General features: G+C 39.0%; 3 protein-coding genes and 1 long non-coding RNA gene across 11 annotated transcripts in view; 2 read left to right on the top strand and 2 right to left on the bottom strand.

The window, feature by feature from the left end:
* Positions 1–1,482: 1,482 nt before the first annotated feature.
* LOC116776271 (DAZ-associated protein 2-like) lies at positions 1,483–8,942 on the bottom strand. 6 transcript variants are annotated; one of them, XM_032669422.2, is made up of 8 exons: positions 8,779–8,939; positions 7,693–7,747; positions 5,616–5,901; positions 4,279–4,371; positions 3,795–3,925; positions 3,169–3,312; positions 2,912–3,030; positions 1,483–2,720 (listed from the first exon to the last, which is right to left on the bottom strand). In XM_032669422.2, the coding sequence occupies exons 3-8, from the start codon at positions 5,785–5,787 to the stop codon at positions 2,711–2,713; spliced, it is 669 nt and encodes a 222-aa protein (XP_032525313.1). In that variant the 5' UTR covers positions 5,788–5,901; positions 7,693–7,747; positions 8,779–8,939; the 3' UTR covers positions 1,483–2,710. The 6 variants fall into 6 exon arrangements, with proteins under 6 accessions (XP_032525313.1, XP_061381221.1, XP_061381222.1 ...); XM_061525237.1 differs by having other exon boundaries at positions 3,795–3,937; XM_061525238.1 differs by lacking the exon at positions 7,693–7,747 and having other exon boundaries at positions 3,795–3,937; positions 8,779–8,934.
* A 629-nt stretch (positions 8,943–9,571) lies between these two features.
* On the bottom strand, positions 9,572–17,778 carry LOC116776270 (mediator of RNA polymerase II transcription subunit 16). The gene is made up of 20 exons (XM_032669420.2): positions 17,573–17,778; positions 17,150–17,324; positions 16,921–17,053; positions 16,504–16,633; positions 16,031–16,179; positions 15,681–15,842; positions 15,490–15,606; positions 15,058–15,122; positions 14,747–14,890; positions 14,162–14,254; positions 13,951–14,071; positions 13,740–13,857; positions 12,990–13,076; positions 12,488–12,644; positions 12,225–12,391; positions 11,905–12,047; positions 11,116–11,216; positions 10,440–10,540; positions 9,993–10,133; positions 9,572–9,660 (listed from the first exon to the last, which is right to left on the bottom strand). The coding sequence occupies exons 1-20, from the start codon at positions 17,632–17,634 to the stop codon at positions 9,624–9,626; spliced, it is 2,403 nt and encodes an 800-aa protein (XP_032525311.2). The 5' UTR covers positions 17,635–17,778; the 3' UTR covers positions 9,572–9,623.
* Positions 15,428–17,457, top strand: LOC133319780 (uncharacterized). Its single transcript, XR_009753282.1, has 2 exons — positions 15,428–15,634; positions 17,152–17,457. It is a non-coding gene; the product is annotated as an uncharacterized LOC133319780 (long non-coding RNA).
* Positions 17,779–18,246: 468 nt separating the features above from the next.
* The window catches only part of LOC116776179 (neogenin), a 69,688-nt gene continuing 63,085 nt past the window's right edge, over positions 18,247–24,849 (top strand). For all 3 annotated transcript variants that reach the window (XM_061525218.1, XM_061525219.1, XM_061525221.1), the window contains exon 1: positions 18,247–18,528. In XM_061525218.1, the coding sequence (XP_061381202.1) occupies positions 18,441–18,528 (88 nt within the window). In that variant the 5' untranslated portion in view covers positions 18,247–18,440. The remainder of the gene's footprint in view (positions 18,529–24,849) is intronic.

Consider the following 24,849-nt stretch of genomic DNA (forward strand, 5'->3'; position numbering starts at 1 on the left):
TGTTGAACAATCCCCAAATCAGTCTTTTCTTCAGATGAAGGAATCTCAAAGGAAGCTCTCCTTAAAGGCTTTTATTATGGGTTACATGGATGTCCCTGGATTAGAAGTTGGGGTAACAACTTTTGTTAAATTACACTAGTTAGTGCTGCGGAAGCTGACTCATAGTAACTATACTACACTCATAATAGTTCGGAGACAACCTGTTGTCTCAGTTTAGTGAATACGCCTCTTAGTATTCAAGGATGGTTAATGTTCTTCCTCTAAACAACTTTTTATTGTACCGTCATTATATCAACTCCATTTATCTCAGAGTTAAACGACAAACGAAGTCGTTTCAAACACAGACTTGGATGAGTCTGTCTCAGTTACAAATTTAATCAGAGCTTTTCTTAAATTTTTATTAAATAATGAATTATAAATAACACTTATTGATTCTAGTGTGATATATTTTATCTGTCTTAAGAAAACCGTTAATAACAACTGGTTTATCTCTAATTATGTTTTGATTTTAGTATTTTATTGGCTTCAGGTACTTAACCTTTGTGCGATGAATTAAAAAGTCTATAATATAAATACGGGCATTTAAGTTTTTTATATTCTTGTTAAATAAAAATGTCATTACCATTATCGTCGGGTAGGCACAAAAAAGGTTAACAAACATTGTCTTCGTGTTTTGTATCTTTTTTATTTTTTTCGTAATATTTATTAATAAATAAAGATGCATTGAAAATTTTGACACTGATCTACAAAATTGCATCCAGTATTTACAAGACATATAATTTAAACAAGTCGATACTTAAATATGTCTATAATATAAAATGTACATAGGATTCATAATACTAGTTAATTATATATATTACTATACATATTTAAGTCCACTCCATGTAACGATCCACACCTGTCAAGTCTGTGTCCTCACTCCATACATTCCTCGTTAATAATAAACACGAACATGCTCCTAACGGACAGACAGACAAACGAAACCTCTTAGCATTCCATGGATTCACCGTGTGGTTGCTGGATCAATCGTTGCAGGGAGAGGAGCTTCGACAGTACCTAGACTTGCGACACATTTAATTTGAACCGAACCTTTAATTACGGAACGCACCCGAAGTGACGTAAATGCGATGACAATTGGACAGTCCATTTTTCGCGGGAAAGTGTCCGTTGTCGCGACTTGCGTCTTTGTTTATTAATTTGTTTACGTTGTTTTGTTGTTAGATATCAGTTTAAGCTCTTCAAAACAATTTTGATCTAGTTAAGGTTTGATTTGTCATTTAATAGTGGTTACATGAGACGACAACCGAACTCATCGTTTAAAACAAAATACCGTTCAGAGGAAGTCAGCGAGGGAGCTGTGTATTTAAATTGAATACTTCTATGTGTTTTTATATATATAGGAATGTTACACATAGTATATAACAAGTGTTCGTCACCAGCAGACGTGTTTCAGGCTGTGTAGTGGGAAATAATAAACACGCGTAGGATTTTTTTTTCATTTTATTGGAAACAAAATAATAACTATGCTATATATTGCACGCGACTCCGAGTCGACTGGTTGCCCGCGTTTGAGCAATACCCACTTTCACTTACATAGGCGATGTATTTCAAACGATCTCTAAACCTTAACAATCAATACGATAGGTCCAGAGGTCGCCGCTTCAGACGCGGCTATAACGACTACAGATAGCTGCGTTCGAAGGGGAAAACTAAATTTTGGAACTCTCACATCGGCTGCACTATAAACTCTAGACGGAGCGACGTCGTCCTAACAGAAACGATTTGGATATGTCCAACACGTTCGTGTGAGAGCGAGGAGATCCGGGATACATCATATGTATCATATACAAGACGCGCCGAGAGCGGAGTGGAGAGGAGAGCAGCGCGGACACTGGCGACGCGACACAGATACAGTCGCGGCGTCCCGAGACAGACAGACAGACATGATCACAACAAAATATAACTCCAAAGAAAATATAATAATAATAATATATATAAAATACAAAACAACACGCGGCCGCGTTCCGTCCCGACCGCGCCCTCTGGCGGGCGACCGGCGCGAGGAGACGCGGCGCTAACACTTACACTTAAATAATCTGAGATTCTGAGAAACATTCAATGAAACGTTCATCATCGGAGATTCATCATCGGTCCGCGGAGCGGCGGCGGCCCGCGGGGGCAGGCCGGGCGGCTGGGGACCGGTTCAAATTAACTAGGACACTCACGCGCTCACACACACACACACACACAACCTCCACATACACGCATTTCATACTATATACGATATTGTGCTGTGCGTGCGTTTGGAAGAGAAACACAACCGACGACTTCAGAATGACGAGTTACAGAGATAGAGATTGAGGCAAACACACAGACAGCACGTCCAGGGCGGTCACGTTATACTAGCAGACGGGCGAGTCCGCCGCGCGAGCACGCCCGCGCACACAGGCGGAGGAGAGAGCGGGCTGGCCGGGGCGGAGCGCCAGGGCGGCGGACCACCGACACATCACAGACGACTCCCGGGCGGGCCGCGTGGAACATCCGGTCCAGTAGACGGAGGTTCCGGTGTAGTCGATCTCGTGTCCGATCTATTCGATGAAATATTCAATCTAGTAGACGGAGCATCCGATCTAGTAAATGTAATATTTAATCTAGTGTGTACAGTCGTCGACTCGCGGCTCGCCCCGGGCTTTCCTCCTGCATCAGTCAGTTAACGCCACCTGCGGGTGAGGACACGGTCTGTTACACACGAGCTGAACTGTACGAGAGTACGAGATAAGATGTGTTGAGTTATTGTTGGGTTGGGTTGGGTTGGGGTCAATAGACTCTATTTTTTGTAAGTTACTGGACTTGTACACCGTGGAGGAGAGTGCGTGTGTGAGTCCGTGCGTGCGTGTATGTGTATACTCACAGCACTTGGTGCGGCTGTATGGCGGCGAGGTGTGCGGGCGAGGGCGGCACGCCGGGGGGCGCGGGCGGCAGCAGGGTCTGAGCAAGGCCCTCGAACCTACCTCCAGCCTCGAAACCGTTCTACAACCAAATCCGCATAAATAGATGAGAAAGACGAAAAACACATTAAGACTAGCGTATACCGAATACAAATATTAACCTTGTGATAAATATTTCAATGTGTTATACACGATGTGTGTTTATGTGTAGGATACTCACCGGTATCATGATGGTGGGGCGTAGTGGTTGTATGGAGGGTTGCACGGCCGTGGGGTAGTATGGGTAGTACTGCACGGGGTAGCCGATGTACCCGGGGTAGCCGGCGGCCGCCGCCGCGTACATCGCCGCAGCCGGGCTGTACATCTACACAACACAGGTGAGGTGAGCCGAGTCGCGTGTGGCGTGTGTTAATGTCCGTTAAACTTTCGCGTAATAATACTGAATAGATTTTGATGAAACTTTCCAACCATATAGCTGATACACCACTACGACTTGTTTGTGAAAATTTATTGCGAAATATGGTGCAGTTGTCACGAGAACGTATGAAAACAGTTGTATCTTGTATGAAGTTACGTTATACACGCTAGATGGCGCTGATGGTTTCGTTTTAAAAGTTCACGTATTTATTTGGTTAACACGATTAATTGGCGTCCATCATCACCATGAAGTAACCATGAATCATTAAGAAGGACATGATAAGGAATAATTAGTTGAATTAAGAAACTGAGGGGAGCTGTCCCGGGTCAGCTCTGATTATTTATAATATGATACGAAATCATGATTGATCAACGAGTCGAGGGTCTGAGTCATCCTCCGACTCGTTCATCGTCGTCATCATCACTGACCGGCAGCTGCTGGCTGAGGGCTGGTATGGCCTGATGATGCTGCAGCTGATCGTAGGGCGGCGGAGCATACACCCCACCCGCCCCCGCGCCCGCGCCGCCGAACGTCATGCCGTATGGTGAGCCGCCCGCCACTGGAATGTGGCCTTTCGATCACTTGTACATGAGTCAGTGGCTCGCATCACTAACTAGGCTACTTAGGGCTTAGCTATATTTGATTAATTGATTTGTTGAAACAGAATTTATATGAATATAACAAAAAAAAAATATCTGTAGTCTTTCTGTATATTAAGAAATGTTCATCTAAGTAATGCTTAAAACAAATAATAAGAGTGTAAAATTCATTGACACGAGCTACAGTCGAACTCGCCACGTCCGGGTCGTTTTATTAATTGAGTCATAGGGTCTCTGCTGCTGAGTTTTATAACATTTTAAGCGAACGTTAGTCGGAACGAGTTTAACGTGTGCCCACCAGTGTGATACTCACCGCCATACTGTGGGGCGGCCTGATGTGGTGGCGCGGGCAGGAAGGGTCCCTGGGGAGGCTGCGGCTGAGGGTAGGCGCCGAGAGGAGGCGTCACTGTAACAACTTCATCCGTTACACATGAACGGGGGAGACGTAGCTCCAGCGACACGCCTCGACAGACCTACTTGCGTGGATGCTGTTATCATACGAAATATATTAAAGTAAATTGATTGAGTCTTAGCAATTCTTGAATACATCCACACAAGTGATAGAACTCCTTCTGTGAAGGTGACAAGAGCTCTATGGCCGGATCGATGATGTCGCCGAGCGATCAGCGACTCGCGCGCCTCAACCCAAGCCCGAACATTCACGCGCGACCTAGTGGAGACGCCATTCGTGTTGCCAACGCGACAAACTATCGAATTATTCGAAATACAATACAATGCAATACTAATAACGCCTGTGCGGATATTTAACGTCCGCGTCCACTATGTCAGTGTTAACGACAAGCGATGCCCACACGACCCGCCTAGCCGCCCCAGCACTTGCGGCGGCTAGGCGGCGCCGGATTTGGTAGGTTACATATCCGGTGCGAGTTGCGGACCTACCAAATGTTATTTACATTGCATTCCTCGGAGCGATGGTGACACTGGCCGTCGAGCGGCACGCGCGCGGGCAGTGGCACCATCGAGTAACATTTCATATAAACAAAACAGTCACACGATGGATTTTACAAGGACATTAGTTTTATTCGTAACATTGCTAGTGACCCGAGCGTACCGCGTGCACACTGAACGATCATCCCGCGTCTACGTGGACGAGACCAGCTCAGACGGTAGAGGCCATAGAGACGGGTGAGACAGCGTTCGATCTACACGCGGAGACGGAGATGTGATAACAAGCTCTCAAATACATCGCCATCGTCTAATAAGATGATCAATTTCAAAGCAACATTATTTTCAGAGCCTGCATGGTCGGAGGACGTGCAGCGAACGGTTAGATACAAATATTTGTTTCAAATGTTCTTTACGTCACATGCGACCCTCCGGTGCACGAACTCTTATCAAATATAAAGTAACACGACCCCCGAAACGGCGGCCGTCGTACGTGTATAAGAAAAAAAAACAAATTTATATCTATTTAAATCTATCTAAGACACTCGGAGTACCAAGATTTAATGTTGTATATATCTTTTATCGCATTACATTTTCATATATTTTGCTGTTTACTAAGAAGCGTATGCAAAAAAGCGATAATCTGATACAGAAAAAAAAAAATTAAAAAAAAAATCTATGATGAGTGCGTTGAAGGACACAGAAGCATGCATAATGACGAAACACAAAAAAAAAACAACTAACGTTTATAAAAAACATTCCGATGATGGCATGCAAGTTGTGAATTCATCTCCCATGACGAGGTGACAACCAGCAACAGAACTAAGGAACAGCGCAACAGCAAAATGTCTCCCGATAACAGAAAATCCTGGTTCGAGACACCACCAGAGACCAGCGACCATGACCATGTACACATTAACTTAACACACTACTTAAAAGTACCCGCGTCTCTGAACGCTATTCGCATAGTGGAGGAACTGTTACATTTAACTATACGAGTTATCGCAACCCAACAAAATACTCCGGAGCCCTGGAAAAAATGTTACGGCCGGTTAGATCGGGAAAGGTGTCAAAATTTTTGTAGTTTTTTAAAATTTATTACGATGCACCCGCATCCTTCCCTGTCCTTCATCAAAGCTTTAGTCATGCACCTGGTGTTCAGACATTAAGTCTTCACGACGACTGAAGGCCTACATGAGTCTTCGATCGTCTTAACACTAATCAATCACACGCACTAAGTATTAACATTCGAATTAACATTATTTTAATTTTACTCTCATCACACCACTCGAAACTATAGTGATGCGAGCTAAGCTGTGACGAGGACCAACATCGAAGTCATGTTGTCATGGCTCGATTGACGCCAATGATGTATGGTGTTTGAAAACAAAATCAATTCTAATAGTTTCGAAAGGTGCAACCGATTGTCTTGCATATCATATCATATCATATGTTATGATATCCAAAGCAATGTTAATCCTATCTTACTTGCGAAGACATACATTACCAAGCAACACAAAATTACATATATTTGCGTTGCTTCCATCACCCTGTATATCCGCAAAAAGAGACAAAAAAAATTTTTTGCTGATATATATTTAAAATAAAACAGTTTTTGGAGTTAACAAAATAAAAATGATAAAAACTGTCTTATTTGAGATTCGTTAGTGTAACACTCAGTAATTAACGATCGAAGAGACCCCCCTCATGTAACACTATGATCAAGGGCACCTTCGAAGTTATTCTGGAATCTTAAAAACGACAGTGTTATTTAAAATTCCATAAAAAAAAAAAGAAATGCTGCGAAATAACGAAAGGTAGTTTCCCAACATTTCTTTCGTTTACATCTAAGGTGTTAGCGTTAAGAAGATCTAAAGAAAAAACCAAAAAAATTAAATTATATAAAGGCGTCCCTATAACATAAAACGTGATAGGGGGCGTCTTGAAAATACTTCGACAAGTGACTGGGCTCATTGGCCGGAATGTCTGAATGTACATAGCTTGCCTCAGTATTTAAAAGGTGCATAAACACTAGCAAAATAACTATAAATAATAGCAGTTCCGATCGAAATTCATACGAAAATATTGGAATCGAGAGAAATGCCGTTATTTATGAGTCCGTGTTAAAAAAATAAAAACAGGTAAAAAAATAAGCTGAAACAAACAAAATTGTCAGTAATGAAAAATGAAAAGAATAGGATTAACTTTTTTTTTTTACAATTGTAATGGAAAAGTTCTGTCTCCTTTTAGATTTGAGACATAACTTTGACTTAGGACAAATTTTTTTACCGTTATTGTGGTGTTAAGGGAGCACAGAGAATATATTTCTTTGTAAATTTTTTTTTTTAGTAATCATCTAAAAAGACTGGGCGCTATACAATTAACAAGCAGGAACATCTACTGTACAGCCAACCACTTAGCTCTGTTTAAATCAGTCTTTCCAGATCTACAAACACTTTTGTGTGTGGACAGATCAAAAAAATATATCCGCTTGTAGCACATACCATGTCCTTGGTTGGATCGCTATATAAACAGTGAAAAATTTATAATGTTAATTGAATTTAAAAAACAAAGATTCGTTATCAAAATATATCAAAAGCCTACATTGATTCTAAATTATAGAGGGTCTCACAAGTGTACCAGTGCGATCAACCTTCCCGAGCTGTGAGATCTAATCGAACTCCTGTATAGCAATCCAACCAGAGTGTTACAAAATACACATACTTTCGTCCACGCCGTTACGCACATATCATATCTTCATTTACTATGTTTCAAAAAAAAAAAAGGTAAAAGAAAGAAAAATTCTATATTGCATCATTACATGATAACAAGATGTCCGGCCGCGCTGCACCTCGCCGCTAGCACTCCTGTGGTGGCTGAGGGGCATGGGGTATTACAATCAAGTCACATAGTGCTACAGCACTTAACCTTTAAATATGCTCTTATATCTACGATTTAAGCTCATTTCAACGCTTGACACATGTAACGTCACCGACCAACAAAACATTACAGATAACTCATAAGCCTCAACGGTAAGTTTGAATTACTCATATACTAGTAACAAGAGAATAACAGACGACAACAACACTATAGTTGTCTGGTGTACTTGCAATAGACAAAGGACATAAAAGTTGCAAAGTAATTTATGTCATAGTGATAATTTATTAAATATTTTCAATTGCTTATAATGTTTCAGACACTATTACTAAGGAAAGTTTTTTTATTACAGAAAAATCAGATATAGAAAATGATTTTTATACTAACAAGTGTAGTAAAAACGTAATTTTAAATACCTTTTACATTATTAACTGTATTTCAACAAGAAATAATTGAAACGTGTTTTATAACAAAGAAAACATACGCGACTATTTTATCCCTGAATTATTTTTACTACAACAGTAAAAATTAATGCATTTAATATGGTGCTAAAGATTTCATCCCAAAATAATATATGCGTAGGTCATGTTCAAAATATCGAACACCACCCTAACTAGGACAAAAACACCTGCGCATTCGTACCCAACTAAAATATGCGACGTGTTTAAAATGATAACCGCTATTGTTAGATATCATCGTATAAATTATATTCAAATATATTTTGTGGAACGTTTTAGTATTAAGCGATGACTATATATAGAATATATACGAAAACCCGCCATCGAAGGCTGAAGTATCGTCATCCATCTTGGATTTCAGAGTATTGATCCAAAAGACGAACTAACTTTTTAATTTTTTTTCTAGAACCTTAGACGCTATTTGAATGTTGCATTTAATTTACTTTAATCTATCCACAAAACGCTTGATCTTGCAATAAAATGCAATTCAAGGCGAAATGACGTTACATATGTCAATTATTATTATAGAAAAGAACAAAGGAGAAAATTATATAATTAAATCGAATAAATACCTTTTTTGTCTGCCATAATATAATTACACGAATTAACTATTGAAATTTTAAGAACAACAGGTGCGTTGCAATAATATTTGAGGAAATCGCGATTAATTACAAGAACGTAGTCACGGACCAAACGCTACTTCGATCGATGCAACGACACTAGTGTTTGACACTTGACAGTTTGCTTATCACAACTAAAACCGATTAAATTACCGGTAAAACATTTCATCGGTATTGTCAGTGAGAATATTGAATGGATATTATATATAAACATACAACATATTGTTTTTTCCTGTCTTATAGTAAGGATTCACAACCATTAACTTGGTAGGATTAATAAGAAAAGCAAAGCCAGTAAATTTAGTAATTTAATAATAACTTTTTTTAAATATATGAATTTTACGTATAAAATATAACTTTTGGTCAGGTTTGTAAGAAGAGAAATTAAAATAATTTAAAACCTATATATATTGAAACTATAAATTTTGTTGTCACCAGGCTTGTAGGAAGTGTAAATTAATAAAAACATTAAGGGAACTAATGATCTAATTAATATTTAACATAAATTAATAAATATAGTACATATACCGATTTTACGTTGAAATGAAAATCTACTGTACAGGGTTCACGCAGCACATCATTAGTCACTGTCTTAATTTATGAAACGTCATAATGTTTTAGCATCAGTCGCGGTAATTACAAATTAAGATTTTTTTTTTAATACGAATCGTTCATAGATTATTTTCCGTTGGCAGAATTAAATTCCGTTTTGGATTATTCCGGGAGCACAAATGAATACAACGTGTCCAAAGTTATTTTTTATTTACATTATTATAATATTTGGATCCTAACTTGATTCAGACGTTAGACACGAGCGTCCAGTTCCCTCCACATCTGGAAATAGAATATTTATTAATGATTACATAGAGATATAAATAAAAAATATGGAATTAAAATTTCTTCGACTCGAGCGAGATCTGATGCGGTGAGCTCTGAGATATAGCGTTCAGTGGCTGTACCGACGAAGCTGCACTTGGATGTCTTATATATTTTCTGTTCTTTTTCAAATTTGGTTCGGTAGAGAGGAGCTTGGATGGGGGAGGTGAGCGTTTAATGCGTTAGATAGGGGCGCCTTCGACCTACACCTGGGTACCAAGTCCCAGGCACAGAAAGGCACAGGCAGGCGAATCCATGGAACGATGAGAAGTAGTGCTCGGTGTATCTACCTGCAGTGTGCTAGATATCTTCCATCATAAGCCCTCTGCAGGGCGTGAGGCGCGGCTCGGGGCTCCGGAAGGGCGCGCGCCCCGCAGCGACCGCACTGCCGCCAGCGAGCGGCGCGACCGCGCCCGCCCAGGTACATGTACCTGGAGGATATATCACATCAAAACCGCACTCAAATCGGCGTAGCCGTCACTTATATTGGAGCACACGAACAGGGAATGGACAAAAAAAAGTGTAAAGACAATTTGTATGTATCCTTAAGCAGAATAATAAAATAGATTTGGTAATCAACAGGCAGACTCATATATGTTCTGGGTGACGAGTTCATATAAAATACAACTTCCAAGACATTCTCTTGTCGTTCCGATGTCTCAGCTACATGATTGAAAAGTTTTATCAAAATCGTATCACCATATTTTACGCCAGAGTGTATCAAACGTTCAAATGACCTGATGGAGTCCATGTCTTGTGACGCCGAGGTATCGGACTGAGCGTGCGGAGGCGGCTCGGGGACGTAACGCAACATGTCCGGCTCTACACCGTACTCCAACTGGAAGAATAAACAATTATTATAATATTTTACGGTTATTAGTGACACTTTACGGTTTTCGATCGATGCACAACACTATTGCTTCATTCGTGTTTTAATATTTATGAAAATTGTCTAATTGATTGATAGTTATTTATTTCTTTACGATAATCGTTATTCTGTGTTTTGCTATGGATGTGAAAGGGAGGTCATAAAATGATTTTATTTCAACACGAATAGAAAAATAGTGTGGTTTGTAATGAAATAGTTAAACAAATACATTTAGCGGACTCTTCTTTGAGACCGCGACTTATTATGTACAAAACTTCAAACAATATGTGCTGAGTCTGACGGCGCGGTCTATAGTGTGCGTCACCCGACTTCACTCCATTCTGAACAGTGGATCCCACTGCTAGACCTGACCGCGGGGAACTACACGGAGCTCTAAGCTTCATTACTAGGCGGAGCATATCTTTACTGACTGACCAATTATATATAATGTTTAGCGTAACAAAATAGACTTAAAATTAGTCATTTTTGTATGTTTGTCTATATAAAGGTTATTATTGAAGGTAGTTTGTGTGTAATATACTCACATATAGGGGTAGCTGTCGCGGGTGGGGGGCGGACACACAGCAGCGTGGGGGTCCCTCCCATTCGCGGGCCGTCCACGACAAACAGACGGACATACACTCTTCTGATGGACGCAGAGCACGGAACATGTACAAAATGTTATACGGATGTTTTAACATCACAATGAGATCTGAGACTTTCTCCAGTTTTATTCATTTAAATGAAACTAGTTTTTTTCGGATAAACTACGCGTGATTTATTTTTGTAAAAAACTACACACTCCCGACGTTTCCCGTCTGCCCGTGATCACGGTTGCTGAAAAGTAACCGAAACGTCGGGAGTATGTAGTTTTTTACAAAAATAAATCACGCGTAGTTTAAAATCACAATGAGAGCCGCAGATGTGTTGTGTGCGTAACAACTGTGTTAGTATCGCAATATTCAACAAAACATTCTTAAATTCGTGTGTATTCTGCTGCGGCAAAACTGAAGGACAGAATCCTAATGTGACGAAGGGCTCTACCTACAACACCTGACCTTATATTACTTTAACAACACCGAGCGAGTGTGACTTATACACAACAAGATTACAAAAAATAATTAAAGTAGGAGATAAAATGCTTAAGTGGATTTAACTAAGGTCGGTGCAGGAACACTTCTTATTGTACGGAATCTCATATCAGATGATTGAAAGCACTATTTTTTGTAATTTATATAACTTCGGCAGATATCCGATGTCCGTTCTGTAGACCACAGCTCGGGATACCTGATGTAGGGTATTTTAGTACTGAGTATGAGCTCAGAGCATGTCACCTATCAGGTCCGGCTTGTGAGCGGAGGCGAGCCTGGCGAGCGGGCGGCTGAGGGGGTCCCCGCCGCGGCCGCAGGCGCGACTCACGCACACCAGCCGCCGCAGCACTGACACCGCCACGGGGTCCGAGTACAGCTCGTACACGCTGGAAGCATTACACGTCTCACAGACGCCGCGACATGCGATAGATGGACCAAAATTTGAGGATGGCGTAAATAATACATTTTAAACATTAGTTATCCATCTGAGACTGTATCCGGGGACTAAAAGCTAGGGTGTAACTGCAATCGTATGTAGTTGAATGTAATGTGCCTGGTCTCACTTGTGTGTGTGCAGCTGATGTAAGTTAGAGGGCTGAAGCGACGCCAGCATAGTGAGCGCTATGTTCAGCGCTCGCTGCAACAGTCGCCTCAGCGCTTGGAGCGGCTGCAGCGCTTGACTGGTCGCCTCACTCGATAGATCCGCTTTCGCCTCCAGTGCGAGGAGATTCTGACACAAGACGTGATAAGAGTTAAAGTGGCATCTATGACCCGTGGAATAAGGTCTACAATCGGGTATCGTTTATATTGTATTGATAATAAAGACCTTATCGTCGGCGATGAGGTCGTCGTTGGCGAGCGCGGCGAGCAGGGCGGAGTCCCCGCGGTCGTCCCGGAGCCCCGCGACACACGCGGCCCACACGCTCAGGGCGCTCTGGAGGGACTGGAGGGACGCCGCGCTGCACGACGACGACGGAGATAACCTGCGGGAGAAAGTGAATGATGCGGTAACTACTCCCTGCTGCCAGCTTCACCGGAAACTAGTTAAGAAGATATGTTATTCCTAGATTGATCGAGCTCCAATACAGAGCGGGCTCCTCATAAGAGAGGGTTATAGCAGGGTTGGGTTTCTGTGTGAAGATTACTGAATGTAGACTGTCTGTTTGTAGTTTGAGACCGACTCGTGGTAAGGGTACATTCATTATTCCTACATATTATGATAATCGAGAGCGATGTGGAAGGGATGGAAAATATAATATATTTATAGCGATGTACGCCTATTTTCAGTTCAGTCGGTCATTCTCTGTTAGTATGAATGGTCACGTCACCAGCACAGAGCTATCCTCAGCCGGAGCCAGGTGTGATAGAAGTACTGCTGGAAGGAGGCCGGCTGTCTTTGGAAATTTTCTGTTAGTCTGGAAGCATTAAGAAATATGATAATTACACCTGGATTTTAAACTGATCCAGTAACCGATAAGTCTTTGTTAAAATTCTTAATACATTTGTAAGTTATGCCGACACGTCTAAAATTATTTACTGTGTGATATATATGTTTAATGAAGCTTTTAGTTTATTGTGTGCCGGGAGCCGGGCTGTGGGCTTTGTTAACGCATCAACATGTGATGTGTCCGCTCCCGGTCACTTCCCATACATAGGATATCTTTGATTATTTGAAACAAGACAGCAGCTTTTTGTTTGCAACCCGTGTGTGTATGTTATATTTTTTATTTAAATGAAACTAATATATTTCGGATATACTACGCGGATTTTATTATTTTAAAACTACATACTCCCGACGTTTCGGTTACTTTTCAGCAACCGTGATCACGGGCAGACGAGATGTCATATGTAGTTTTTTACAAAAACAAATCACGCGTAGTTTGTCCGAAAAATACTAGTTTCATTTAAATTAATAAAACTCGCAAAAATCTTAGATCTCATTTGTATGTTATAATTATAGCAGAATGTAGGTCATATATTTTATCAGTTTAAATGAATTTTTGTATATGAGTGGAGTTTAGTTGGCAGTGACACGGTTGTTGATCCAACATGGCGTCCTGTTTATCCCCTCCCCTTACCTCTCGTACACGCCCTCGCTGACTCCGCCCACAGTGAGCAGCACGTCCCTGGTGTCCACTCCGGCCACCAGCCCGTACTCCAGCTGACTCACCGCCTGAGAGACGAACTGAGACGACGCTGAAATAATATTACCTTCATATTAGTAGTGTGCGTGTGTATGTGTGTGTGTATGTGAAGCATGTATCTGTGTGCGTGTGTGTCCGTACTCACACATGTCTGCTTGCGGTTGTAGTCTATACACGTGTATCTGCGAGTGCGTGTCCAGCGCCACACACACGGCCCCCAGCCACGACATGGCCACGCTGTGCACGGTCGCGCAGGGGGCGCCGCTCTGCAAACACAGACACGTTCTGCTTAGTATTAAATGACGTGGAAGCTTTAAGAGCTGTTTGCTGGAGAGCGAAGACGAGAAGGTACTCACGGGAACTGTTCCTCCATAGTTGGCTTTCTTGGGAGGAGTAGCCTCCGAGCTGACCTCGGAAGAGCCGCCCGTTATAATAGGACGGGACACGAGCTGAAGGCAGTGGGGGGATGACGTTATAATATATATTATTAGTTATATTCAGAGTTCAGACAGATTGGGTTCAGGAAAATATTGCTATGGAAAATCATGAAGTAATTTTTTATCTATGACGTACGGGTTTTGTTGGTCGGTCTTTGACGATCAAACTGTTGAAATGATTTTGATGATACTTTAGCAATTATACAGCTGTCTTAATAGAGTAGCGATTTAATATGTTTTAAAATTTCCATGTAGTTACGGAAGTCCACGCCTTGGAGGTATTCCGTACGAAGCCAAATGACAATACATTGACATCGTTTCCGGTCCGCGATAAATGTATCATTTACAAATTATAATAAAGATCCAAGCCAAAGCTAAGTTATATTTCCGTCTAGTAATCTTTAAATATTCTCTGTGTTATCGAAAGATAGGCACGAGGTTACTGTTCATATTAAAGTCTAAAATTCTCTATTGTAACAAGTTGTCTCGTAGAGGGTCTCTCACATAGTGGTGCGAGTCTCGTGTGAGTAAGTGCATCGCCCGCGAGGTCACCAGCACGGCGAGCGCGGGCGCGGCGTGGCGGGCGGCGCTCACGGCGGTGGCGGGGGAGGAACCCTCCAGCTGCCAGGATGCCGCCTGCTGCCACACCTGGAATAAATACACAAACATGTATAAAGCCATTATGTATAGCTTGACACAGTAAATTATACTAATATTTTTCGGATTACTACGGGTATTTCATTATTTTAAACACTACATATTAATCAGGGTTGCTGCAAAGTAACTGAAACGTCGTGATTTAATGTTTGACTTACGATGGTATTAAAACAGTCCCCTGTCTTGGGTCCCCCTCCCGGGGTCGTACTGCCTTGCACCGGACCTGGCGGCAACATAAGGTTAAAAGATAAGATAAGATACAACTTTAATAAATAGTCATCTCTCATTGATGTCACGTCAAACTTATAATCTATCTACTGTCCTTTCTATTCTTCTTCTGTTTGAATATTAAAATCATTTACAATTAAATTATTTGGTTCGATGCCCGGTTGCGCCTCCTCGAAGGAGACTCGGTACGGGGATGGAAGACGCGTACGACACACAAAATTTAGCTCCGCCTTATAACACGACATCACAAAACATTACTAGCGCGTTTTAGGATTTCACGACTAAAATAGCAACGCCATCTAGTTCATTTTAAGCTCACTAGATTATAGATAAAACCTGAACCTACACTGTATGTAGTGTACCTTTAGCTAAGAGTTTGTGCAGCGGGTGTGACCTCTCCACCATCTTCCACAGGGTCAGGTTGTGTGAGGCGATCAGCAGGGCGTCGGTGTCGTCCCTCAGCCACCACGATATGGACACTGTACGGTGGTTGACACAGACTGTTAGGTTAGGTTGTCTTCAATATGACTATTAATAATCGTAGTCTACCAACCAGAAGTGACGTCATCCTCCAAGTATACCGTCGGCAGCGGCTGCAGCTGGATACACACAGGAGCGCATTTGGAGGAGCTCGGCCTGGACACCGTACAGCGGGCGACGCGGACTGCGCGCTTACAGCCACGACGGAAACATGCAGCGATCAACATACTGCCGGCTGGGACAGACAGACACACGGGATGCTACATGTACTGTACAGGGACTCGGCTGTTAGAGCAGACAGGATAATTATATACATCATGACTGATGGATGGGCATCTGGTCACAGTCATCAGTGCTGGATGATCCAGGTCCACATCCGATATCCGATACAAACATCTCAACAGTATCCGAGCTAATACCAACTCTTGTGTGTGATGGACGCCGATGAGAGGTGGTCCCGGGCGGGCCTCATACAGTCCGTGGCGACGAGAGCCCGGCCTCCCTCCCCCGCCGTCAGCGCCCCCACCAGCCCTGAACCAGACACCACGCACGCGCCCGCGCACCACACGCCGCTGACACAGACAGACAGACATCCATAACAAACTATTGAAGATTAAAAATTTAAATTAAAATATGTCCACACAAGATGGATTTGAATCTGTGATCCCGGAATATTCTGTTTCAGTCACTGCTTCAAACAAGCTATTAATATTTGACGTCATCAGTGAATTAAGCTTTCTCTATATATAACAGTCATGAGACTGAACCTTTCATCATTCCATGGATTCACCGTGCGTGTCCCGGATCTATCGTTGCAGGAAGAGGAACTTCAAGAGTCCCTGGGAATTGCGACCCAGGTGTAAGTTTAAGGAGCCCCCATACTCTTCACTACTCACCCGAATCCTTTCAAAGTAGGTGTAGACCTCAACAACTGCATTCGTTCATATATAGGGACATCTGGTTTCTTATCCACAGTGACCACTCTGCGGCCATTGTGGAAGAATGTGGCTTGGATGATGTGCTCTCCTGGAAACAAAGATTTTATATTAACAAGATCTTCAATATGTTGATCTTTATTAAAACTATTAAATATAGAATGAAAAACAAATTAACACAAGCAGAATTGAGACTTCATCTCCGGAATACTGATTTCCAGATGCTTATATTCAATATTCCAGGGGATACAGGTCAAAACCAGGTTTGTGTGATAAATTTAAACATAATAATAAAGCATTTGTATGTTATTTCTGTAGCAAGGACCAATGACATACATGATACATTACAACAAAGGATATAAACTTCTAATTCCTGACCTGGAAAATTTGCTGTATATAAACAAGTCCACTCATTAAGGAGGTAGTCTTTCTGTCCAAACACAGACACGTCACCGACGGTAGTCGCGACCAGGAGCTGCTTGCCTTCACCGTCCCATTCTAGAGCTGAAACCTAAAAAATATTCTCTTTTCATATGTACTTTATATTGCAATTATTACCTACGGATGATATTGATATAAGCTGTTATGTTAAGGATACTATACTTACAGGATGTACGGTGCTGGTGACTTTGTGTGCGTCCCAGGGTGTGTCAATATCACAAACATACACATGACCACCCCAGGTGTCACCATCAGTGTCGGACAGTTCCGTAAGTGATGAGAACGCTATGATGTTGCGTATTGATATGGTGCATATTGGCCGCACTACTTCTGGGTCTGTGCTGGAATGTGGACAAATTTGACAGCACGTTAATGAAATCAGCTCGTCTGCTGTGTAAATTATAGTAACCTTTACTTTGGTTTACACAATAAAGTCCGATGTTTGAAGACAGAAATATAGTTTGTTGAAGTTGTCTTGTGCTTAGCTTTTTTATAATGTAGTCGCTTTTAGTTTTAAGTAGTTCTTATAAGATCAATAACAAGAACGAAATGTTTATAGTCTAGAGAATTGTTTGTATACTCAACTTACCTATTAAAATGTGGGGGTTCACATTTAAGGGGCTTACGTCTCATAGAATAAATGAGCTCCATATTTATATTACCGTTTACCTCACCACATTAGGTTTATTTTCGTTATTTTATTTGTTTACGACGAATCTTTAACTATAGTACACTAGCTACAGTCTGCGAAGTGCTACCTAACTTGACACTATACAAAATATGACAATTGCATTTACCGCTTGACTTTTAAGTTTTGACAACAGCAATTGGGTTGATGTTTCAATCCAGTAGCGTTTTGTTCTTACAATTCCATTAAATAGATGATATATTTAATGTGGTATATTGTCAATATTTTTTATATATTTTTAACTTACAACAAAAAAAAATATCTTTACTACAGTATTATGTTTAGGTAGAAATAATTTTCTTTGATAGTCAATATTGATATACAACATATTTTTGAACATGTATTTGAATTGAAGTAAAGATTTCGTTACAACAAAATATTTATTTTAAGCCTTAGGAATTAATGGTTTGTAAGTTTTGTATTCTCAACAAGGCTTCAAAACCAAACGCCCCGTAAGTATTATCTGTGATAAGTTTAATCATAGACAACAATGTTGTTGCATTTTTTGTACTCGTTGCTAACTTCAGTTAAGTACATCGGCTAAGTTCAGTCAAGTCTCTAACATGATTGTTCCGGCCGATGACCTCTCGTTATTGAGTTCGAGTCGGGTTTCCGAACGCAGCAGTTCGCAGTTCTAACGAAAATGGCCGACCGTGTAACACTCTGACACTGTGTATTGTGTGTTATTACGAAAATTATACAATTATTGTGTGAAAATGTGAATATGATGAATTAAAACCTTGATCGTAGGGCCGTTCGAGTGTTTTAAATGATGTGCCGGACAGAGATGTGTCGTTTCGGTGTTGGCAACTGGATATTCTTGCTGGCTTGTATACATTTGTTTACGTATAGTCAAGGTAAGTTCCTTTTATATAAATAAAAGCTTTTATCATCGATCGATGGAGCTTGTACGATTTGTTTACTCAGGATGATAAATAATATTTTTAATATGACTCTTTTTTTTACTTATATTAATGAAAATGTTATTTTATTGAAACATGATATCAAATAAAAGACGCTCTTCAATTAAATATCATGTGTAGCAACTCGCACTCTTTAGCGATCTATTTATTTTGGGTTAGTGTTTAATGGCTCTATTTAACGGGCCTGTAACGTTAAAAGTCGTCTTGATGTGTAGGGATGAGTGTGTATGTATATTTATTAGTTTTAGGGCCACGAGATGTTAAGACGCCGCTACCCATTACTGCATTTTTATTGACTGCTTCGAGCTAATTAAAAGTCTTATATATTTTTTGTAAACAATCCAATAAAGTCTCTAAGCCGTTAGGGTTTTTCCACACTGGTCTGCGGTATTGATGTAAATGTTGTATGTTGATAAAATTAATTGAATTTACGTGTGAATTGGACTTAATTGGTGTTCATGTTGAATGGGTTCCAACAAGCGATAAATTTCTATTTTATTATTTTTTTTCATTATATTCTGTTTAATGAAAAAATATGTAAGTAAATGAACACTTCGTCTTAATTTTGTAGCACTACATATAATATTAAATGTATTTCGTGTGCCATATTACTTATCCTATAGTAAGTTAGGTACATGTATCACTGAGAGGAACCTTTTCGATGATAAACGTTTTATCTCAACGTTATTTTATTGAATTTTCATTAAAACAGCTCTTTATTTCCTTTCAACTCTCGGATCTCGTTTCCGAACGTAATTCACATTCGAATTTATTAAATTTATTTGGATTTTTCGTTTCTAAACGAATATTTCTGTTTGTATCACATGAAATCCTTAAGTGACACCTTGTGACGGACGAGAATTGTATTTTTGGCAGGTTTTAAGGTTCCATTTAAACAGGATTACTATGGACCCTAGAGCTAGTCGTAAGTGTTTCTTTGTTCGTCTGTCACCAGGCTATAACAGGCTGTATCTCATAAACTGTGATAGATTGACAGTTTAAACTTTCACAGATGATATATTTCTATTGCCGCGATGCATTTAAACCAATTTTCTCTGGACGTACACTTACATAGGTTTTACAGTTTATATGTAAATAAAGCTAGAAACCCGTACTAGTGTTGTTAATAAGTTATTTTTAATAAATAAATCCATTGGATATAGAGGGGATTGTTATTGAGAAACGTCGGTACGTGATGAGAAATGCAAGTTTTACATTAAACGCCCACGCTTACATTAATATTCTAGGTTCCAGGTGTTGTGGTCGTTTAGGCTTAACAACTGGAACACCTGGACGGCTGGCTTTATAACTGTCTCGGACTATTATAAATAAAACAAAGGAGTTACTCGTGACGTAGTTTTAATGTGTTTTTTACAAGACCCTAGCTTAAGGCGCGCTGGAAGATGTATTCTTATTTCTCTTAAATACAGCGACACTGAAGTATAAGTAGATAATATTAATTATACAAGTGACAGGTCGTGGCTTCGCTTGGAATCATAATTTTGAGTTAGTTTTTGTGGAGTTAAAAATATCTCGTACATTTTAGGTTACTTATACTTTTAATGTATGGTTTTAAATTTGATGTTACTTTAAAGAGCATTATAATGTCGAAAATAATTTTTTACAAATACTCCGTTATTATTCTCTAAAACTGTCACAGAAGTTTACATATACTAACTACGTAAATGACGTTGGTTTGTCAGTTTTTTCTTGTAATTCCCTTCACGTATCACAGATTACCTCGAGTTTGCTTCGCGCACTACATACTAAACGTTTCCAGTTTCTCATTAAATAACCTATTTAATAACTTTAACGTGCTAAAATTTATGAATGACAAACTGTTAACGCAGCGTATGTAGTGTAATACAAACTTCTAGTAAGTATATTGTAATCTTTCAACACATCTCCGCAACTCTAACTGTCGTTATTTTAACTATATAGTTTTTAGACATACGATCAGGTTACGTGTGACTGTAGGTCTGTACGTATGTACGATACCTATAAGCGTAGTGTTTATTTCGGATGTGGTTTCCGTTGGGATACATAATACCCTGAATATAAACATCCAAGCATAAAATGTTTCGTTTCCCAACGTCTACTTATTGTGTTGTGGGTTTGGTATGTGCTAGACTGATTGTTGCAGCATAACTCTCACGGAGGTTCTATACAATTAACTACTACGAAACACCTGAATTGATCATAGTACTGATAGTCGTTGGCACAGCTGGGTGCTATAGAGGTTGGTCCTGGGAAACACGCTTTAATTTCCTTACATTTTTTTTTATATCCAAGAGCAGATCATGTCCTGCTAAGAATCAGGATTATTCCAGGCTATCACCCATTACAACTCAAGGATTAATGATAAAAAAAAATATATAATTAGAAAGCCAAGAAAGTTATATATATATATATATATGGATGTGTGTGTGTGTGTATACATATGTGTTATTTTACTCTGAAAAAACGACACAATAATTGATGTAAGCAGAGATTTCAGAAGTCACTTTCGTTAGTATATAAATATATATATATATACATATATATATATATTATATATATATATATATATAATCTATATATATATATATATATATATATATCTATATATATATATATATATATATATATATATATATATATATATATATTAGATTTAGTTTTTCAAAATCAATACTTCTATATTGCATATAACGCATAATGTATTTGTTATCATCGTAGCGTCAGAGGCCTAAGTTTATTTTTTATATTGAACCTGTTGAAACTTGTGTCACGACTAAGTTTTGTCGGTGGCTTCGTTTGTGTTATTAATCAAGTGTTTTAAATGAATCCCTAGAGGTCTATCGCCTGTGAAATACATTGAGCACATTAATTATTCTCCGAGGTCTCTATGACCATATCATTTCGTACTAGTTCCTTATAATTGACAAAGAGCATAGATAAAACGAAGCTTTACAATTGTTACATGTTAACCAATATTACATTAAGTATAATGTAATTGTATATATAAAAATAAAATTCACTCTTAATCCCTACTTATGTAATAAAATTCCCTATAAGCAACCAGTGACCAGTGTTCAGGTTGAGACCCTGTATAAGTATATTCTGTTAAGTGGCAGAACTAGCCGTTTAATCAAACACTTCATAGTTATTATTAATTGGTTTAATTTAACTTCGCTTACAACTGAAACGTTAATGTTGATGAGATGAAACGAAGGCAAGTTAGACGAAAACTTCTCAGCGTTGGATGGTTTCACGTGCGGGTGCCGGGTCCATCGCTAATACTGATGATTCTTTTAAAGTTATTTAAATGAAACTAGTATTTTTCGGATGAACTACGCGTGATTTATTTTTGTAAAAAACTACATACTCCCGACGTTTCGGTTACTTTTCAGCAACCGTGATCACGGGCAGACGAGATGTCCCATGTCGGGAGTATATAGTTTTTTACAAAAATCACGCGTAGTTTATCCGAAAAACACTAGTTTCATTTAAATTAATAAAACTCGCGAAAATCTTAGCTCTTTTAAAGTTAATTTAAAAGAATTAAATAAGTGTAATTATTATATATATGAAAACATAAAGTATTCTGCATTCTGTATGTCTGACCGTCGTCATAGTTTAGGAGCTGGGGGCTATTGTTTTGGGAGTGGAGTATATACTAGGGGGCTTCATAGCCCCTGGATTCAGTTAGAAAAAGGGGCTTCTGTGACCAAAGATATTCCGTCTATGTTGATTGAACACTATATTTAAAATACTCGTTACTTTACGCTGTACGTCTGTATGTAATGATATGTAAAATATATACATATATTATGTATTGAATTCATATATACAGAAGATTATTATTATTATTTTTTAAATATTCCACGAGAAATTCAATGCCAACGTTTTGTTATCGTAAGGCAATAGGTCAATTTTATTATAGATACAAATTATTATAGAATATATAGAACAACGAGGAATTCGCTTGTATAGGCTAGTATAATAAAAATAATCAATCGTTTTCATTGTAATGATTTTATTTATATAAGATTATTTCTGATTCCTATGAGTGGAAACTTTATTCAGGGGCCTTATACCGGATCAGAATAATCTCCAGCCTCGGTCTAGACACAGCTCAGTCGATACTAACGTAATGACAGACGGACGTTTCTATGTTTACAATATTATATGAAAAAAAATAAATTATAATCTGCACGACCATTGTGAGACGGGAAATTAAAATCAAAGTTAGCGGAGGACGAAGACTGAATATAATGTTAGAGGGTTTTGGTTTTTATGTGCACGGTTTAAGGGCTAGAATGGTGTGGCGGTGTTTTTGTGGAGCTGTATGTGGCTTATAGTAAGGGTTTGTTTGGTTAAGGCGAATGAAATGAGCTTCCAGACTATCCGGGGGTGTTGCAGCGTTTACAGTTCTGGTGTGATATATGTTCAGATTTTTTTTAAGCTGAAAGTCATGTGACTTCACTTATAAAGCCTAATAATACACCTATATATAATGATAAAGTCTCTAGCTGTTATATAAGTACCTTACAGATAACAATTAAATCTCACGAGCTCTATCCATTAAACGTTTTGATATGATTAAAGTGTATGTTCATTTTATATAAAGTTGTATAATTTTTTTTAATAGTAAGAAATTTGTTAATTCCACGACAAAGATCGTTACAACAAGCAAAGTCGCTGTTATCAGCTAGTATATGTTTTTAAATTTGATAATGACCAGACAACTAAACGTTAATACTATTTAAACTATGAATATTAAATTCTTCTCGCGAAAATCAAATGTTCTAGACGCTCTTACCACAAGTTTTCATAACCAACTTAACGGCGTTGAGATCGTGAGATATATTAGCTTCGTACGAATAACGTTCAGTCTCTACGCACCGATACGGAAGGTAGGAGAGCGTGATGTCTTTATATTTTCATGAATATAAAATAATTAATTTGAATTTATGTTAACTGTGTAGTTTTGTTTCCGAAGGTTCAATACTAACTTTATTTCGTATCTCAGATTCCCTTAATAACTATAGTACATTAATTTAGCGATATGGATTTAGAGGAAACGTCAGTCAGATTGCGTGTACCAAATTAAAAGTAAAGTGGACTCGGTAATTATACCAAACGGATTATTTCCATCCAGTCCACATTATTATATGTATTTAATGAGTGACTCTGTCCGTACGTAAAGGTATGTAGGAATTTCTAATTAATGTTGGTTTCTGGTTTCGCAAACCGAGTCACCTTCGACGTGTCGTGTTGCTTGTATAAATAATATATTTTTAATTTAATTTTTATTCGACATAGTAAAGGATTAATAAAAATAAATCAATAACTTGTAATAAAACATACAGATACACAGACGTACAGTCTGGCGAATATGTTTTCACGTTATTTACAATGTATATAGAATTTTTAGATGGAAAATAATTTTTGCCGGGGCTTCGCTTCCGATCCCAGGGGCTTCTCGGGACAAAAAATATGCTCCGTGCAATATCAGAATTGAAATGTCTAACGGCATTTCGTTCGAAGCTTTGGATTGATGAACAAACATACAGACGATATGCGAAGTGAAAAGATTAATATATATTTAGATATTAAGGAAAACATACAGAATATATACAGAATATAATATATCAGCAACGCTATAGTTGTGTCCCCACCACAGTACCGCCAGCCTTCGCTGTACCTGTGCCTTATCAGACGTCCTTATCTCCGTCTGCGTGTTATCATACCATGTTACACGCGTATCCTCCTTAAGTTCGCCTTATCAGCTCGGACTGTAGACGCTTTTGAACGATCTGTTCCCGGATTCTGATCTCTGTGATATGAATACTGAATTTAATCGATATATCATTGATTCATTACGTGTCTTAAAATAATTAAATTTTATACAGAAGTTTTTTTTATTTAATTCATTGAGAAGCTGTTAATTAATTATTAGTAAAATTTGTATTGCTTTTTTGATTATTCTGTTGAGACAACATTTATTGCTCTGTTGTTTCTGTTTTATGTGTCCCTAAACACATGATGTTGTACTCTGGAGCACAGAAACAACAGGAAGCTCTGATTTACCGACACAGCAACACCAAGAAAATTTACACCAGCATCACAAATGGCACAGAATGCTGATAACATGTTGCTCTTTCATACTAAAAACGAATTCACTTATTCTGAGGAAATAGCGATGTCGCAGATAGTTTACCTTATATTATTATTTTAACTCAATATACATTTATCTATAACCCTAACCGC

Source organism: Danaus plexippus, chromosome 28, assembly GCF_018135715.1.
Source record: "Danaus plexippus chromosome 28, MEX_DaPlex, whole genome shotgun sequence".
Taxonomy (NCBI): Eukaryota; Metazoa; Arthropoda; class Insecta; order Lepidoptera; family Nymphalidae; genus Danaus; species Danaus plexippus.